Source organism: Euleptes europaea, chromosome 13, assembly GCF_029931775.1.
Source record: "Euleptes europaea isolate rEulEur1 chromosome 13, rEulEur1.hap1, whole genome shotgun sequence".
Taxonomy (NCBI): Eukaryota; Metazoa; Chordata; class Lepidosauria; order Squamata; family Sphaerodactylidae; genus Euleptes; species Euleptes europaea.
Window position 1 is genome coordinate 41409894 of NC_079324.1, and position 17987 is coordinate 41427880.

General features: G+C 43.8%; 1 protein-coding gene across 9 annotated transcripts in view; it reads right to left on the reverse strand.

Moving 5' to 3' along the window:
• Positions 1–17987, reverse strand: part of DEPDC5 (DEP domain containing 5, GATOR1 subcomplex subunit) — a 70234-nt gene that overhangs the window by 18359 nt on the left and 33888 nt on the right. For 5 of the 9 annotated variants that reach the window (XM_056859154.1, XM_056859157.1, XM_056859150.1 and 2 more), the window contains 7 exons: positions 17364–17547; positions 15658–15818; positions 14659–14776; positions 13816–13983; positions 4676–4895; positions 3732–3865; positions 1444–1549 (listed from right to left, as the gene is read on the reverse strand). In XM_056859154.1, coding sequence (XP_056715132.1) covers positions 1444–1549; positions 3732–3865; positions 4676–4895; positions 13816–13983; positions 14659–14776; positions 15658–15818; positions 17364–17547 — 1091 coding nt within the window. The remainder of the gene's footprint in view (positions 1–1443; positions 1550–3731; positions 3866–4675; positions 4896–13815; positions 13984–14658; positions 14777–15657; positions 15819–17363; positions 17548–17987) is intronic. The other 4 variants (XM_056859158.1, XM_056859156.1, XM_056859155.1 and 1 more) reach the window with 1 other exon arrangement.

Here is a 17987-nt window from a genome sequence, read left to right on the forward strand (position 1 = left end):
CACTTGCCTAGGTTTTCATTTCATGGAGTCATCACTTGATTGTCGCATGTCTAATTTCTTACCTGGTGCAATGCCAAAATGATATGCAAAGTGTGTCCTTCTGCTAGGTACAGAGCTATGTAAACATTAGTAGCTAAAACTGTGTACTAGGAAGTTCCCTGGTTCAAGTCTCTCATCTGCCACAAACTCACTCGGTAATCTTAGGCAAGCCATGATTCTTAGCCTCAGCCCCAAGTTAATATAATCTACTTTATGGGTTGTTAGATTCATTGCTGAACTAATGTACATGAAGCACTTTAAAGTGCACTATTGTGTTTCAAGCTAGACAGGTTTCTGAGAAGACAATCTTCTTATAGTGTTCCTGTTCTTCCCGGCTGGCAAGATAATGTCACAAGAAGGCGAGTGTACCCCCCTCCACAGGATTATAAACTCTTGACAGGTTAAGGGTTCCCCCCATCACTAACAATTATTTAGACTGCTGTTTTAAAAATCCCTTACTAAAGGAAGAAGATGTAGCTAATTACAGCCTCACTTCTAACCAACTTTGTTTTTCTTTCTATAACACTCCCAATAATCTTTGGTGTCATCATATGAAAGCCAGTGTTCTGTAGTGGTTAGAGTGTCGGACTAGTATCTGGGAGATCTGGGTTCAAGTGTCCATAAAGCTTGCTAGTTGAACTTGGCCCAGCTGTTTCCTCCCAGGCTCATAGGGTTGTTTTGAGGATAAAATGGGGGAAAGAAAACATGCATGCCTCTTTGGAGGAAGGGTGAGATAAAATGCCTTAGACAGATAAATGCAATAGATCATCTGCAGCCTGGTTATGGGCATTTTAACCATCAGTTCTCTGGAACTGGTTCCCAGTGGAGATGAAGACAGAAAGGACACTCCCTGCTGATTCTTAGAAACACAGTTGTTTCAGAGCGTTTTGTTGCCTTGCTCCAGAGTACAGGGGGATAATGGACAGTTTCTATTGGCAGGATGATAATTTGTAGATACAGCACTTTTTGCATTTTTAAAATTTGCCATTTTATATGTTTCTATGTTTGTAAGCTGCCTTAGGCCCCCATTTTATCAGGACAAAAGGTGGGGCATACAGTTTTTAAACAAACCTATGCTGTATCAGCCTTTTTGAGCAACTGAACTGGAAAAACATTGGGAAGCCTGAGCACAGAAAACGACCGAGGCTGCTCCGTTCACAGTGAACAAACACCATGAAAGCTAGATACTGCTGCAAACATTTTTTAAGCCTGCATGATGGATCCTCATTTATAAATTACTGCTCTTCTTGTTCCATCAGGAACTGTGCTGAACCTGAATTCTAATCGGCCTGCAGTGTGGCAGACAAAACAGACAACAGAGCCATGCCTGTTAGTGACAAGTTAGGTGGGCCAATGATCAGCACCTCCCTCCCTGTCTGTTTAAGTGGTCCAGTAGGTCTTTACCTTGCGGGGACTGTCCAAATAGGTGGGTGTAAGGGCAACACTGCCAGTCTCCGCTGGCTGGACACAGCCTTTTCCAGCCACTGCTGCGACCTGTTCACCCAGGGTCCTGGAAAACAAGGGACAGGCAGGTCAGAACATAAAGACAGTCCTCTTTCCGAATCAGGGCCTAACAAAACCCCTAACGTTAATCTACAATTTGATCCTGCTGCTAGTGTGTGAATTCCAATTACTGAATGATGAATGTGCAATATGAATAATAAATTAAGTACATGAAGATGGGGCTCTTATATTGTTCCGTTGGGCAAATGTGGAAATAGTACAGAACGCACAGACTCCAGAGCTTAACTGAGACAGATTAAGCCATTTATTGAAACACAACTGTATATAAAAAAGCAAAAATATTACAAACTAAAAGAAGCATAAAAAGGGTCTAGAAACAGAATGGAGAGACGAATCGAATATATTGCAAACAAAGACAGAACAGAAGCAGCAAAATAAATAAATTGAAATGGTTATATGCTAACTAAATCCACAACATTGCAGCCTGTAGCCTCCTTATAAATGTGCTCCTGCCCATTCTAATTTAAAGCTAAGTTCCCTAATAAATTATTCAAAACCCAGAAAACCACAGTTACCTTTCAGAGATTCAGGACGACTCCAAAGTGTCTTTAACCCAAGCTGGTTGGGAAACTGAGCTTGGAATTCAAATGCTAGCAGCAGGGTACATGTACCTTTCTGGACTTAAAATGTGCCACCTTTTACCTGAATGACCTTATAATGTACATTGTGTCTTTGTTTCTGTGCAACGAATCTTTAGAAGGTCCACACTGTGTCATCTCAAAGTGTCTCGAACCACTGGGAAAAACTAAGATCTAGAATATGAATGAACACTTGCTAACACCTTCTTCAGTACACGAATAGTAAGTTCATAGGTACACCAAAGATTTCAGCCAAAGGACTGTAACTCTTAAGAGGATGCTACAGACTGTCTCTGTAAAAGAACCACTCTAGTACCCACTTCATTAATAGCCCATATGCCCAGAACAGCACTACTTTCTAGTGGGAAAAGTAATGCAGCAGAAATATTAGGACCCACGCGGAAATGACATTTTCAGCCTGTTAGGAGACGAGAAGAGTACCACGGGGCACAACCTGTTGCTTCTGCCTCCTGCACAAAGATTTTCCTTCCTTGCCTGTGTGTTAACCATAATGTAACATTATATTTATGTCAGCGTTAGCTATACTTAGTTTTCATCAGAGTTGTAAATCTGAAAAACATAGCTAAAGGCTACCTATAGTAAGTATTAGTACAGATACAATGGTATGCCTTAGATAACACTGGCAAGGACGAGGAGAGAGCTGTGGAGCTCTTGGCTTGTTCTGGATCCCTTAGCCTGCACTCTGCACTGGCCCTGAGTCACCATGCTGTCTGGTACCCAAGGATCTGACTGGTGTATGTGGGGATTGTTGGGTGGGGTCCGAGCCCAAAACCCTCTTAAGAGATCTACTGGGGGGGGGGTCACTATTCAGTGGTAGAGTACTTGCTTTGTATGCGGAATGGGACCTTGATTACTTACCATGAAGGTTCCTTCTCCTCAGAGGTAAGAAGGGCGTCTTGGAGACAGATGGGTGATTCCGTTCCCGGTGCTAAGGTAGGCAGGAAGTGTAAACTTTTCACCCCACTTCCTGTTTCCTGCCTGGAATCGGCCTCTGTCTCCACTTTCCTTCCTGCCTTGCTTAGGGTTAGGCAGCTCCTTGGTTGCTCAGTTTGCAACCCAGCAGATCCACGTGCAAGCAGGCTTTGGAGAGCCTCCAGCCACTTCAAACTACTTCAACTACTTATCTAAAAGGCAAAGACACCCTTCGCCTCAGGGGGAGAAAGTCCCATGTTCAACCCTTGGCACCTCTAGTTAAAGAGCCACAGGCAGCAGGTTTGGAGGAAAGACCTGTCTCTGCCTGAGACTCTGCAGAGTTGCTGCCAATCAGAGAAGACAATACTTGGCTAGATGGCCCAGTGGTCTGATGGTATAAGCCGGCATCGCATGTTCATATGACTTCGCTAACACATATCATGTACAAGTAAAAACAAAATAAGCTTAATGCAGCAACAAAACGAAACAATTACACCTTTCCCCCCCAAAAGAACGCCGCAATCAAGGAACATGAAAAACCAAGACCAGAGAACAGGAACTACCAAGGAGAAACCTTTGTAGGTTCAGTCTCCTTGTAAAAAAAAAATGCATGTGTTCCTCTGGATCATCCTAGATAGGCTGATTGATGGGACTCACTTCTGACTAGCTTCCATCTCCAACAGAGCTGAAAGTGCAGAGGTCCCCTTCTTGCCAACAGGAGGAGGCCCGGATGGTTCCAGTGAATGAGTGGAGAGTGGACCCACCACTTGTAAACCTTTCACTGCATTTTTCTAAATGTAGAGAGGAGAGGAGAGGGGGCAAAGTCATTAAATGCTTAAGCAGCTCGCTCTTCACTAGGAGAATATTATGGTGACTGAAAAATCTCTTAGCGGACATACCTTTACTATAAACCAATTTTTTCCATGTATTCTCCAAAACCAACAAAAACACTCCCCTGGGAACTGTGGGTGCCTTCCACACAGGAATGGGATTTTGTGGTTTCCCCGTTGCTGGTGCACCTCCCCTCCCAGGCCCTGAACTTCAGTTCCCAGGTTTTCCAGAGACGAATGACAGTTAAAACAGTTTACGCCCACAGTGCTAATGTGCCCTTTGAAAGCTACCAAAAGGAGGTGAATTTGTCTCTTGCCACGTCCCTGATGAACAGCAGCTTCAGCGAAATGCACTGGAATATATTTGTTCATCAGATATATACTGCTACTGTTCCTCCAAGGAGTTGAGAGTAGCTTAAAATAGTTCCATGTACTCTCTGTTCTGACATAAATCAAGGCCATGCACACAACCCTCAGCTTCAGTAGCTGACCTTTATTATGTGGCTTCAGAGTATTCTCTACTTCATTGTCGTTTCAAAGAATGATTTGATCCTGCATGGTGGGGGGAGGGTTGGGGTCACTGGGAATGTGGGGGGGAGGTAATTGTTAATTTCCTGCATTGGACAGGGGGTTGGACTAGATGGTCCCTGGTGGTCCCTTCCAACTCTATGATTCTAAGTGTCCATCCAGTGGCAAATTCAAATTTGTCCTGCACAGTGTATGAAAAGGCTCTGAAACCCACACAAGCTTTGTCCGAAATGACTGGCTCACCCGTATCATCCTGTCTGATCGGTGACGCCTGCGAATGCGGTTCAGTCCTTCCACGAAGCGGATGAAGCCATCCAAGAGCTGCCACTCCTCCTCGTCTGAGCGGGGCTTGCCCCCATACACATCGCAATGTGCTTCGCCCTCTGTAATGCGCTTTGTGGCGATGACACAGGCTGGCAGGAGGAGGAAGCGGGTCCGCCAGAATTTCAGCGACTCAATGAGGCTGCACAGAGGAAAAAGGGAAGGACTAAGGGGGGAAATTCCATCACGCAGAACACTTTAGACCCTATGCAATTTTAATGAGCACCTAATGTCCTGACCTGGATGGCCCAGGCTAGCCTGATCTAATCACATCTCAGAAGCTAAGCAGGGTCAGCCCTGGTTAGTATTTGGATGGGAGACCACCAAGGAATACCAGGGTTGCTGTGCAGAGGAAGGCACTGGCAAATCACCTCTGTTAGTCTCTTGCCATGAAAACCCCAAAAGGGGTCGCCATAAGTCGGCTGCGACTTGACGGCACTTTACACACACACACAATGGCCAAACACAAGTTTCTCCGAAGGCACTCAAACGCAGTAAGGAGAGTAAATCAAATGCAAACAGGTGAACAACATGACTAGCTCAAAGAACATTTTATTAGCTTGCCTGTCCAAAAGAAAACTAGGAAGCAACTTCTGTGACTTTTCCCTGTTTGAGGTCTTATTTACCATAGACAAGTGGGCTGTTGGTAAGCGATGAGACTAATAATCTCGCCACACAGCTCTCTCTTCCTTCCTAGAGGAGAGCTTCTTTCCAAGCCAGCCACAACTCTGGCAGAGAAGGGACTTCCCAAGAGTTCAACTATGATTTTTTTGGGTACGATTTACATGTATTGAAATTTTCATAGACACAGAACAGGAAAATCACAGCCAGAAGGTTTACAGGAACTTTTATCTAGAGATGAAACTGCACAAAATGATATCATCGAGACTAGACTACTGTGGCGCACTTGTCCACTGGTCTCGCCTGAAAATCAACTCGGAAACTCTAACTGGTACAGAATGCCGCAGCTCAACTATTAGTGGGAGCTAGATGGAGCATGCATATTACTCAGAGAGCCAGCATGGTGTAGCGGTTAAGAGCGGTATAGTGGAGCAGTGGACTCTGATCTGGAGAACTAGGTTTGATTCCCCACTTCTCCACATGAGCAGCAGAGGCTAATCTGGTGGAAGAGGATTTGTTTCCCCACTCCTACACATGAAGCCTACTGGGTGACCTTGGGCTAGTCACTCTCTCTCAGCCCCACCTACTTCGCAGGGTGTCTGTTGTGGGGAGGGGAAGAGAAAGTGATTGTAAGCTGGTTTGATTCTTCCCTAAGTGGTAGAGAAAGTCGGAATATAAAAACCAACTCTTCTTCTACTTCCTTTCTGCAGATGCTCCATTGGCTGCCCATTTGTGACCGAGCCCTGTTTAAGTTATTGCCTGTCACATACAAAGCCCTTCATGGCCTTGGCCCCTCTCATTTGCAGGACTGCCTCTCTCCCTATGTTCCGCCATGACAACACTGCTTGTATCAGCAGGGGCTTCTGAAGATGCCAATCTGCAAATGGGCAACATCAACCACTGCCCGTACACACGTGCTTTCTCCATTGCGGCTTCCCCCTTGTGGAACGGCCTGCCAAAGGTCAGGAAAGCTTCCACTCTCCTGGCTTTCTGCAAACCATGCAAAACTGAATTATTCAAGGGGGCTTTTCTGCACAGGTAATAGGGTTGCACCGTACAAAATAGTTCACAAACTTACTTGGATAAATGATTGGGACTTGTGGTCTATGCAGCTATATATAGCACACTAAGTAGGATCCTATTATGTAATTTCTGTACTGCTTAATGTGTCGTGTTAACACTTATGCTATGCTTCAGTTTCTTTCTGGTGGTTCCAGACTTCTAATGTCCTAATGCACCAGAACCAGAAACACCTTTATTGGCATAAACATCATAAATTACATAAGGGTCAGTGGTATATCCTAATGCATTCGTTACTGAATGTCCCATTTTGTTGACTGGACTGACTCACTATGGCCATTTATGCTTGGTAATTAGCAGCGCGTTCTGGGCTGAAGTGCCCCGCATATTTTTTTGAATTTTTCAAGTGAACCGTCATTCAGGAAGTGACTGCGAAGCCAGTGCATACCTGCTTCGCATTTCTTAAGAGCCCCTTTAATGCGACCTTTTGTATTTGCTCCACTCCGGCACCAGCTTCGCAAACGACCATTGCCAATGCCTATGCAAATGAAGGAGCAGGCAAGTGGGGGTGGTGGAATTTCTCCTTTTGCATTGGGACTGTGAATAGACATTTTAAAGGTCACATATTAAAAAAGAGCTTTGACTAAGCATCAAAACTGACCCTGTATAACTGGCCAAAGTGTAATCCTCCTTGAGTCCCTGTGAGAAAGGCAGATTATAAAGAATATAAATAAATGAACTAACAGTAAAACTTAGGGCTAAACTACATGTTCGGGTTTTTAACAAGTTAGGTCTGGGTTCCCTGCAGCCCCACCGCAGCTATGGGGAATAGCTTTGTTTTTTTTAAAAGAAGGGCCCAAATGGGCTTGGAAAGCTACTGCAGAGAGGAAAAGTTCCTCCCCCCCCCCCACTGTTTTTCTGCACAGTAATGGCACCGGGGGGGATGTTACCAGTTTTTGCTGCTCCACATGCACAGAATACTCCACATGGAGCAGCAAAAATAGGGAAATAACTCGTCTCCCAGTGCTGTCTCTGTGCAGGAAAATGGCTAAGAGAGGAAGGCAGGAGTGCCCCCCAGGTGGTGGTGTTCCAAGCCCATTTGGGCTCGCATTTGTTTTTTAAAAGCCATTCCATGCAGCTGCTGTTTGGCTGTGGGAACCCAGACCCAACTTGTTAAAAACCCAAAGAACACAATCCCAAAGAACACAATCCATAGTAGGACCAACCAAATGACACGTGACAGTGTGCGAACTTTCAAGCCCTCCAACTCTTCTTTGGTCTGGATGTTACAAATAAATAAATAAAAAGGGATCGAGGGAAAATTCCTCAGGACATGATATTAAGTCCTGTTACAGCCTGCATTGAATGATGGATGCACAGCAGACTCAAAGGGCGCTGGTTCCTAATGTTTCTCAGACCAAGGGGAGGGGCTGTGGCTCAGTTTGTAGAGCATCTGCTTAGCATGCAGAAGGTCCCAGGTTCAATCCCTGGCATCTCCAGTTAACGGGACTAGGCAAGTAGGCGATGTGAAAGACCTCTACTTGAGACCCTGGAGAGCCACTGCTGGTCTGAGTAGGCAATATTGACTTTGATGGACCAAGGGTCTGATTCAGTATAAGGCTGCTTCATGTGTTCAAGAGGCAACAAATTGGTTAAATTCCTCAGGAAAAACACACAAGTCCAACAAATGTCTCCAATATCTCACTAAACCAGGTATTACATGGATTGTGCTTGTGGTTTGGATTTTGCTTTTGGACCAGCATGACTGTAAACAGCTTCTTTCAATGGTAAAACAACCCTCGTACAGCTCCTGAAACATAAATCTTCAATAAAAGAACTACAAAGTGACACTCTAGTGAGAAAATGCTCAATTTCAACTTATCAATAGGTTCTTCTGTATTAGCCAGGAATTAAACTGAGCTGGCATCATTCTTAGCCACTATAGGTGTTAACTAGGTAGACCATGTTATCACTAATGATAGCTGCTGTGAATGGCTAGTGTACTATTTTGTGTACTCTGAAGTTTTGCACAGATATGTCTCAAACTACACTCCTTTCATCTAATGTCCTTTAATCCACTATTAAAAAAATTTCCCTGTGCGTGTGCGTATATATGAGCTAAGTATTCACCTCATCCATAGGACGATCCACAAAAATGTATGCTTCAATAAATCTATTAACGTTTAAAGTGCCTCAATACTTGTTCTGCTTTTATGGTTCCAGATGCAACTTCAATCAATCCCATCTTAACAAGTAAGCGTATTGCAATAAAGAAATATATTTATATTGCTCTGGGACGTCATCCCATTTGTCTGGAAAGAATCAATACAGGAGCAGAAAAAAGGCAAATCAAGTCATTAGAAAAAGATGATGGCAGCTCAGACCTGAGAAGTTTATTTATATATGAGGCACACTCTCTCCAATCCTGATGAAATGGGGATCTGAACTGCCTCCATATTGCTGCCCAAGAATTCTCTGCAGCAACTAGTAGGCAGCAGAAAAGTAAAGTAAAATAGAAGAGGAACATCTTGTTCAACAAAATGCAGTAAGATCAAGATCTTCTCATTCTGTATGATTTACAATTTTGTCACATTTATGTAAAGACTAATTTTTTTGCAACTACAATATCCTGCAGATATGGTGCGAAAGATGATTGAGAAGGCCAGAATGATACCCAGGCACAACTTACTACAAGATAAGCCCAGAGAGAACGACAACAGAACACCTCTGGTTGTCACTTATAGCTCCCAACTAAAACCAGTCCAACGTATTATTAAGGACCTACAACCAATGCTGGATTGTGACACTTCCCTCGCTGAAGCACTGGGGGGATGTCCCTTTCTTGCTTACAGACAGCCGGCTAACCTAAAACAACTTCTCACCCATGATGATAAACTACTTAACAAGAACATGGACTCTGGCACCAAGGCCTGCAACAAACCAAGGTGCCAACTTTGCCCTCATATAGATTCTAGGAACACCATCTCTGGACCCACCAATGTCAGCCATACTATCTCAGGTTCATATTCCTGCTCACCTTCTAATGTGATTTATGCCATCACATGCCAGCAATGCCCTTCCACAATCTACATTGGACAAACAGGTCAGTCTCTTAGACAAAGATTAAATGGACATAAGTCTGACATCAGAAACCACAATATTCAAAAACCAGTGGGAACATTTCAACCTTCCAGGACATTCTGTTGCAGATTTAAGAGTAGCAGTTCTCTTACAAAGGAATTTTAAAGGGAGATTGGAAAGAGAAACTGCTGAATTACAGTTGATATTCAAACTAAAGTCAATGCATTTACCTGGGCTGAATAAAGACCTTGCATTCATGGCCCATTACCAATGCTGATTTCTCCACACCCATCTCTCCCCTGGACATCAAAGACTCTTTTGCATATCACACCTAATCCAATCAAGCCTGCTATTCACTGGTTCTTGTAGGTTATCCGGGCTGTGTAATCGTGGTCTTGGAATTTTCTTTCCTGACGTTTCGCCAGCAACTGTGGCAGGCATCTTCAGAGTAGTAACACTGAAGGACAGTGTCTCTCAGTGTCAAGGGTGTAGGAAGAGTAATATATAGTCAGAAAGGGGTTGGGTTTGAGCTGAGTATTGTCCTGCAAAAGTATTGTCCTGTAGGTATCAAGATAATGTGCTAATGAGGGTATGGTATGTTAATATGGAACCATTGTATCCTGAAGTGATCTGTTAATGTGTGTAATCCAAAGCTAATCTGTATGGCTATTGTTGAATGTTGTCATTGTCTGGAGGTTTTTCAGGGCAGGAAGCCAAGCCTTATTCATTCTTAAACTCTCCTCTTTTCTGTTAAAGTTGTGCTGATGTTTATGAATTTCAATGGCTTCTCTGTGCAATCTGACAAAATAGTTGGTAGAATTGTCCAGTCTTTCAGTGTCTTGGAATAAGACCCTGTGTCCTGTTTGTGTCAGTCCATGTTCAGCCACTGCTGATTTCTCAGGTTGGCCAAGTCTGCAGTATCTTTCATGTTCTTTTATCCTTGTTTGTATGCTGCGTTTTGTGGTCCCGATGTAAACTTCTCCACAGCTGCAAGGTATACGATATACTCCTGCAGAGGTGAGGGGGTCTCTTTTGTCTTTTGCTGATCGTAGCATTTGTTGTATTTTCTTGGTGGGTTTAAACACTGTTTGTAGGTTATGTTTTTTCAAAAGTTTCTCCATCCTATCAGTGACTCCTTTAATAAATGGCAAGAATACCTTTCCTATGGGAGACTGTTTTTCTTGAGTTTTCTGATTTTTGTTTGGTTCAATGGCCCTTCTGATTTCATTCTTGGAGTAGCCGTTTGCTAGCAGTGCGTGATTTAGATGATTAGTTTCTTCCTTGAGAAACTGTGGTTCACAGATCCGTCTTGCACGGTCCATTAATGTTTTGATTATTCCTCTTTTCTGTCGAGGGTGGTGGTTGGAGTTTTTGTGTAAGTAGCGATCTGTGTGAGTTGGTTTCCGGTAGACCTTGTGACCTAACTGAAGGTTTGATTTACGGATGACAAGGGTATCAAGAAATGGGAGTTTACCCTCAATTTCCTTTTCCATGGTAAACTGAATGTTTGGATGGATATTATTAAGATGGTTTAGAAAGTCCATTAATTTTTCTTCACCATGGCTCCAAATGGTAAATGTATCATCTACGAACCTGAACCAGACTGTAGGTTTGTAAGGTGCTGATTCTAATGCTGTCTTTTCAAAATATTCCATGTAAAAGTTTGCTATTACTGGACTGAGTGGACTTCCCATAGCTACTCCATCAATCTGTTCATAAAATTCTTGATCCCATAGGAAATAACTTGTTGTCAAACAATGGTGAAATAAGGCTGTTATATCTTCTGGAAAAATCTGGTTAATCAATGAGATTGTGTCTTTTACTGGAACCTTGGTAAAGAGGGATACAACATCAAAACTGATTAATATATCCTTTGGATTGAGTCTTAACGGACTGATTTTGTTGATGAAGTGAGTTGAATCTTTGATGTAAGAAGTGGTTTTTCCAATGTGGTCCTGTAGGAGGGTGGTCAAATATTTAGCTAATTCATATGTTGGGGAACCAATGGCACTCACGATGGGTCGGAGTGGAACGGAATCCTTATGAATTTTAGGTAGTCCATATAATCGTGGTGGTTGTGCTTCAGTCTTGCATAGTTTTCTGTGTGTGTCGGGATGAAGAGTGGAATTCTTGATCAGAATGCTAGTTTTCCTGGTAATTTTGCAAGTTGGATCTCGTTTTAGTTTTTTGTATGTGGCAGGGTCCAGAAGTTCCTCAATCTTCTTTTTGTAGTCTTCTGTTTTCATGATCACTGTGGCATTGCCTTTGTCAGCTGGTAGAATAATGATTTCTGGATCTGCATTGAGGGTCTTGATGGCGTTTCTCTCCTTGCGTGTTATATTGCTAGCAGGGGGCTTTGCTTTTCGTAGAATTCTTGCTGTCTCTCCTCTTATTTCCTCAGCATCTTCTTCAGGTAGATTACGAATGGCAGATTCTACATTTGCAATGATGTCTTCCACTGGAATTTGGGTGGGAGTGACTGCAAAGTTTCCTCCCTTAGCTAAGATGGAAGTTTCTTCAGGTGAGAGTTGTTTTGAAAAAACATAACCTACAAACAGTGTTTAAACCCACCAAGAAAATACAACAAATGCTACGATCAGCAAAAGACAAAAGAGACCCCCTCACCTCTGCAGGAGTATATCGTATACCTTGCAGCTGTGGAGAAGTTTACATCGGGACCACAAAACGCAGCATACAAACAAGGATAAAAGAACATGAAAGATACTGCAGACTTGGCCAACCTGAGAAATCAGCAGTGGCTGAACATGGACTGACACAAACAGGACACAGGGTCTTATTCCAAGACACTGAAAGACTGGACAATTCTACCAACTATTTTGTCAGATTGCACAGAGAAGCCATTGAAATTCATAAACATCAGCACAACTTTAACAGAAAAGAGGAGAGTTTAAGAATGAATAAGGCTTGGCTTCCTGCCCTGAAAAACCTCCAGACAAAGACAACATTCAACAATAGCCATACAGATTAGCTTTGGATTACACACATTAACAGATCACTTCAGGATACAATGGTTCCATATTAACATACCATACCCTCATTAGCACATTATCTTGATACCTACAGGACAATACTTTTGCAGGACAATACTCAGCTCAAACCCAACCCCTTTCTGACTATATATTACTCTTCCTACACCCTTGACACTGAGAGACACTGTCCTTCAGTGTTACTACTCTGAAGATGCCTGCCACAGTTGCTGGCGAAACGTCAGGAAAGAAAATTCCAAGACCACGGTTACACAGCCCGGATAACCTACAAGAACCAATGAACTCTGACCGTGAAAGCCTTCGACAATATCCTGCTATTCACATTTACATACTGTTCCTCTACTTAAAGACAAAGGGATTCACATTCTAGCTGTATCTGAAGAAGTGAGCTGTGGCTCACAAAAGCTCATACCCTACCAGAAAATATTTTTGTTAGTCTTTAAGGTGCTACTGGACTCTTGCCCTTTTTGACTACTACAAACAGACTAACACGGCTACCCACTGTGAATTATGAAAAGACTAGTCCAGGAGTTTTTGTGGTGCAGAACATTCCCACCAAACATTGACATTTTCACCAAGCATTAACAAAGTCCCAACTTATCCACACTTTCCCCAACATTTTGTGTGTGTGTAAAGCGCCGTCAAGTCGCAGCCGACTTATGGCAACCCCTTTTTTGGGTTTTCATAGCAAGAGACTAACAGAGGTGGTTTACCAGTGCCTTCCTCTGCACAACAACCCTGGTATTCCTTGGTGGTCTCCCATCCTAATACTAACCAGGGCTGACCCTGCTTAGTTTCTGAGATCTGACGAGATCAGGCTAGCCTGGGCCATCTGGGTCAGGGCCCCCAACATTTTAGATTCTACTAATTCTGTACCAATGGCTTGTTAATTTATATTGCATTTCACACACATTTGTGCAAATTGTTGGCTTAAAAGCATTGTATCCCACATGAACTAGCTTTGATCCTCTTCTAGTTACTCCCCCCAAATATTCTTCCCACGCTTGGAGATTGCAATTTCATACATCCAAGAAAGCAGTTCTCAGAACAAATGGATAAGACTTAATTGAAGGTTCAAATAGGTGCTAAATCTCTGATGAGCTGGGATTTGAGATCTGAGTTTAGCAAAAGGTGATAAATCTTGATATCAACAGCATCACCAAACTCCCAGATTTTCTCTCTATGTTCGGTGGTTTTCCTACGGCCTTTCAAAAAGCCACAGGCTCTTCAAATATTTACTGATTAAGAGCTGGACAATCTGCAGACATGCATAGAAAAATAGCAGGGCACAGGACGGACACACAGGACGGACACAACTGTGGTTGTGCTTACCTGAAATCCTCTGAACCTGCAGAGCAGATATACTGGTCCAAATAATTCCATTTATATTCTTCCAGCCTCTCGTGGGAGAACTCCACCCAGCAGGAGACAAACTCAGAGTCAGAGTGGGAAGGGCACAAACTGTAGGTGTAGTTGATCTGAGCAGATTCATATGGATACCTAAAAAGGAGCAAACATTAGGAAGAACTTTCGGACAGAGAGGTTCCTCAGTGGAACAGGCTTCCTTGGGAGGTGGTGGGGTCTCCTTCCTTGGGGGGTTTTAAGCAGAGGTTAGATGGCCATCTGTCAGCAATGCTGATTTTGTAAACTTAGGCAGATCATGCGAGGGAGAACAGGAAGATCTGCATCAGTGTTTGGCTCTCGTTGCCCCTTCTTGCATGCCCAGGGTAATGCCGATTGCCACTTTGGAGTCAGGAAGCAATTGTCTTCCAGGCCAGATTGGCCAGGGATCCTGGAGGGTTTTGTGGTTTGTTTTTTGCCATCTTCTGGGCATGGAGTAGGGGTCACTGGGGGTGGAGAGGTAGTTGTGAATTTCCTGCATTGTGCAGGGAGTTGGACTAGATGATTTTAAACCCCTGCAACTCTGGTACTTTTAAAATGTAAAGTTGCTAGTCTATATGAGGTACTGGGGTTCCATTGTCCAAGGTCCCTACTTTCTCTGTATGCAAGAGAGAATGAAGCAGAGCTCTTCTGCATCTGAATCACTCCTACTCAGTGATGGGCTGCTGCTACTTCTCTATGGAACACAAAGCCAAGCATCCCTTGGGAAGGTGGGTCAGTTCACAAATGCCTGGAGAGCAATGAGTCCACATGATGACTGGAATGGATACTCACTTTGGTAGATAGCGAGTGACAGTAATTATTTTGTCCTTCAGGATCACTTTATGGAAGGTTCGGCCCATGCTCAGCCAGTACTGATCTTCCTCTTCAGGTCGATTTCTTGACACAAGTCCTAGTTGCAGACCAGAGAGGAGGAGAGAAAGAGAGAGAACACTCAGCCAGCGTAGTATAGTGGTTAAGAGCAGCGGACTCTAATCTGGTGAACCGGGTTCATTTCCCCCTCCTCCACATTAAACCTGCTAGGTGACCTTGGGCTAGTCACAGTTCTCTCAGAACTCTCTCAGTTGCACCTACCTCACAAGTTGTTTGTTGTGAGGAGGGGGAGGGAAGGTGATTGTAAGCTGCTTAAAGGTAGAGAAAAGCAGGATATAAAAACTAACTCTTCTTCTGAGTCTGGCCCAACAGAACACCACCATATTCCCTAACTAGTGAAGAACTTAAAAGGGTATGGACTTTAAATTTCCCCCAAGCACCTTCTTTGATCTTGTTGGCAAGATCCTCAATTTTCACTGAACACCTTGAAGCAAGCAGACTGTAACATAATAGGTGGGTGACAGATGGGTCTGATCCAGAAGACATAAGCTACCTGCCAGCCCTCCTGCATAAGCCCCTTTGAAACAAGTTTCAAAAGAGCACAGTGCCGACAACGCAAGTTCCACTTCAATGTTGGGCCCCAAGATGTCTAGAGCAGCCAGAACTTATCACTAAAAGAATGGACTGTATCACTTCAGACAGCAAACAGGGGATGCCCTTTTTGAATGCACCTATATTTTTTAAAAAATAACAGGAAGAAAACTTGCTTTAGCTTTTTAATTGTAGGAAAGTTTTTTGTAGCTTATGGAGAATTCCAAAACATATTCCCTCATCTGCAATCAGCATCTGTAGTCCATTCTAGCACCTCACTGTTTTGCACAAGTAGACTGGAGAAGAGGAACCAGCTCGTGTTCCTGCTTGCATAGGGGAAGAGAAAACACGGAAGTCTAAGCGGCTCACCTCTGCTATACAAAGGGCTGCTGCTGAGAGGGGGCTGGACAGCTGCAGCTGGCTTCTGAGGTTTGCTTTGCACAATCAGCTGGTACCCCTGCATGAGACGCTGGCAGATAAATTCTTCAAACACCTGGTGGGCCGTCATCTGAACACCTTCCTCATCCCTCCTGAGTGGAAGAGATTCATCACAGGTGACTAGGCAGTTCGTCACCTTGTTCTTGCATTTGATAGTCTAAAGGATGCTGCCATGGAATCTGGATTGGGGCCACCCTGAGTCTCCCCCCCCCTTTAAGAACTGGACCTGAAGTTGCTGTGATCTTATGTCTTGAACATATTCAGAACCAAACTGCTTGTGAGCATCCCTTTTTTGCCATCAAGTCACAGCAGACTAATAGCAACCCCAAAATGAAAACAATATGGGGTTGCTATTAGTCTGCTGTGACTTGTTTTCAAGGCAAGAGATACTCAGAGGTAGTTAGTCATTGCCTGCCTCTGCATGGCAATCCTGAACTTCCTTGGTGGTCTGCCATCCAAGTACTAACCAGAATTAACCCTGCTTAGCTTCCATGATCTGATAAGATTGGGCTAGCCTGGGCCATTCAGGCCAGGGAACCCAAGAATTGCACTGAAAAGAAAAAAAAAAAAGACTTGCCAAGACAGGCAATGAAATTTCAGGCAATGCCAAGCCAGCTGTCTGGTGGCTTCAGGGACAGCTCCCTACTTAGTTCACTACCCCTTGCCAAGATGGCCGGAACAGGATTTCAAATCCACACTCGGTCAAGCAGGTGACCTTGAAGACCACAAATGTTTAGACAGAACAACTGCAACCTAATACACTTAGGCCAGGTGTGTCGAACTCAATTGATATGAGGGCTGGATGTCACTTGGTCGGGCAGGGCCATGCCTTGCCAGTATGTGTGTGTGTGGGGGAATTGGCTGCTCCGTCTGGCTCACGGGTGGGATAAGAGCTCTCAAAGGGGCGGATCCAGCCCTTGGGCCTTATGTTTGACACCCCCGACTTAGGCTAAACAGATATCTTTTTATATGCACCTTTTCAAAATATATACAACTGTTAATAATAGCCAAGTAGTAGTATCAATTACAAAACTATTGTAAAAATGAGAGTGGACATGTTAATTTTTAAGGGCAAAGAGAACACACAGCTCTGCCTATGAACAGACAGGGATTGGATTAGGTGTGATAAGCAGAGGGGTAGTAGGCATGGAGAAATTAGCATTGGTAATGAGATAGGAATCCTAGATCTATATTAAGTCCAGGAGAATGCATAGTCTTGAGCTTCATTATTAGTTGTAATTCAGCAGTCTCTCTTTCTAATCTCCCTTTGAAATCCCTTTGTAAGAGAACTGCTACTCTGTGGCTTCAAAATTTCCAGAAATTTGTACATATTTAATGGCAATTAATGAGCACATTCTGCCCACAGCTCAGATAATAGGTGGAAGAGATCGGCATTTCAATTAAAAGGAAAGTTGCAGATTTTCATTTATACAAGCAAAAAGGTAAAGGGCACAGAATAGTGATGCGACATGGAGGAAATTCAACTGCCTGCTGCAACGCAATCCTCTGCTCCAAATGCTGACCGCCTCTCCAGCGGCTAGAGACTTTGACTCAGACCTGGATGCCTCAGAGGCAGCACAGCTTTAATGCCATTGGCAAGACTGCTTACACAGACCCACAGAGCAAGAGGCACATACCTGTCTAGATCAGCCTCAGGAAGCAGGTCGTAACAACCTTCGGTGTAGTCATTCTGTAGACTTTGACGATCTGGGAAGTAATCGGTGGTGAGGGGGAGGCATGCCGGAGTGGTGAGAGACTTCCAGTCCACTCCGACTGTGCAACAGAAGCCTGGCACTACAGGGGGAGCAGACAGTGTCAGAACTGCCTCGTTTCGTCATAGGATGGCAGGCAATCGGGGCATCAACGGGGGGGAAAGGAATATATCAGGAGCCAGAAGTGGAAAGGAAAAAAAAGAAGAGGAAGGTGCCACAGAAGCAAATGGGAGAGGCATGAAAAGATGCATGTCAGGTTGGGGGAATGAAAATAATTAAGGATAGGGAAGAGGGGAGGGAGAGAGGGAAAGAAAGACAGAGATTGTTAAACAATGCAGCGCCCATGCCGATTCTCTCCCATCATGCAACTGGGACTCAAAAGTTAATAAATTGTCTGTTGATTATATACTCAAGCCAATAAAGCTGCAGCAGAATTAACACCATTATGAAGTGTACCAAGAAAAACAAAAACACAAGACAACACCAATATTTCAAGCCCAGACCAGAGAATTAATACCAGGCCCCTCCTACTGGATGAGTGCCAGAGAC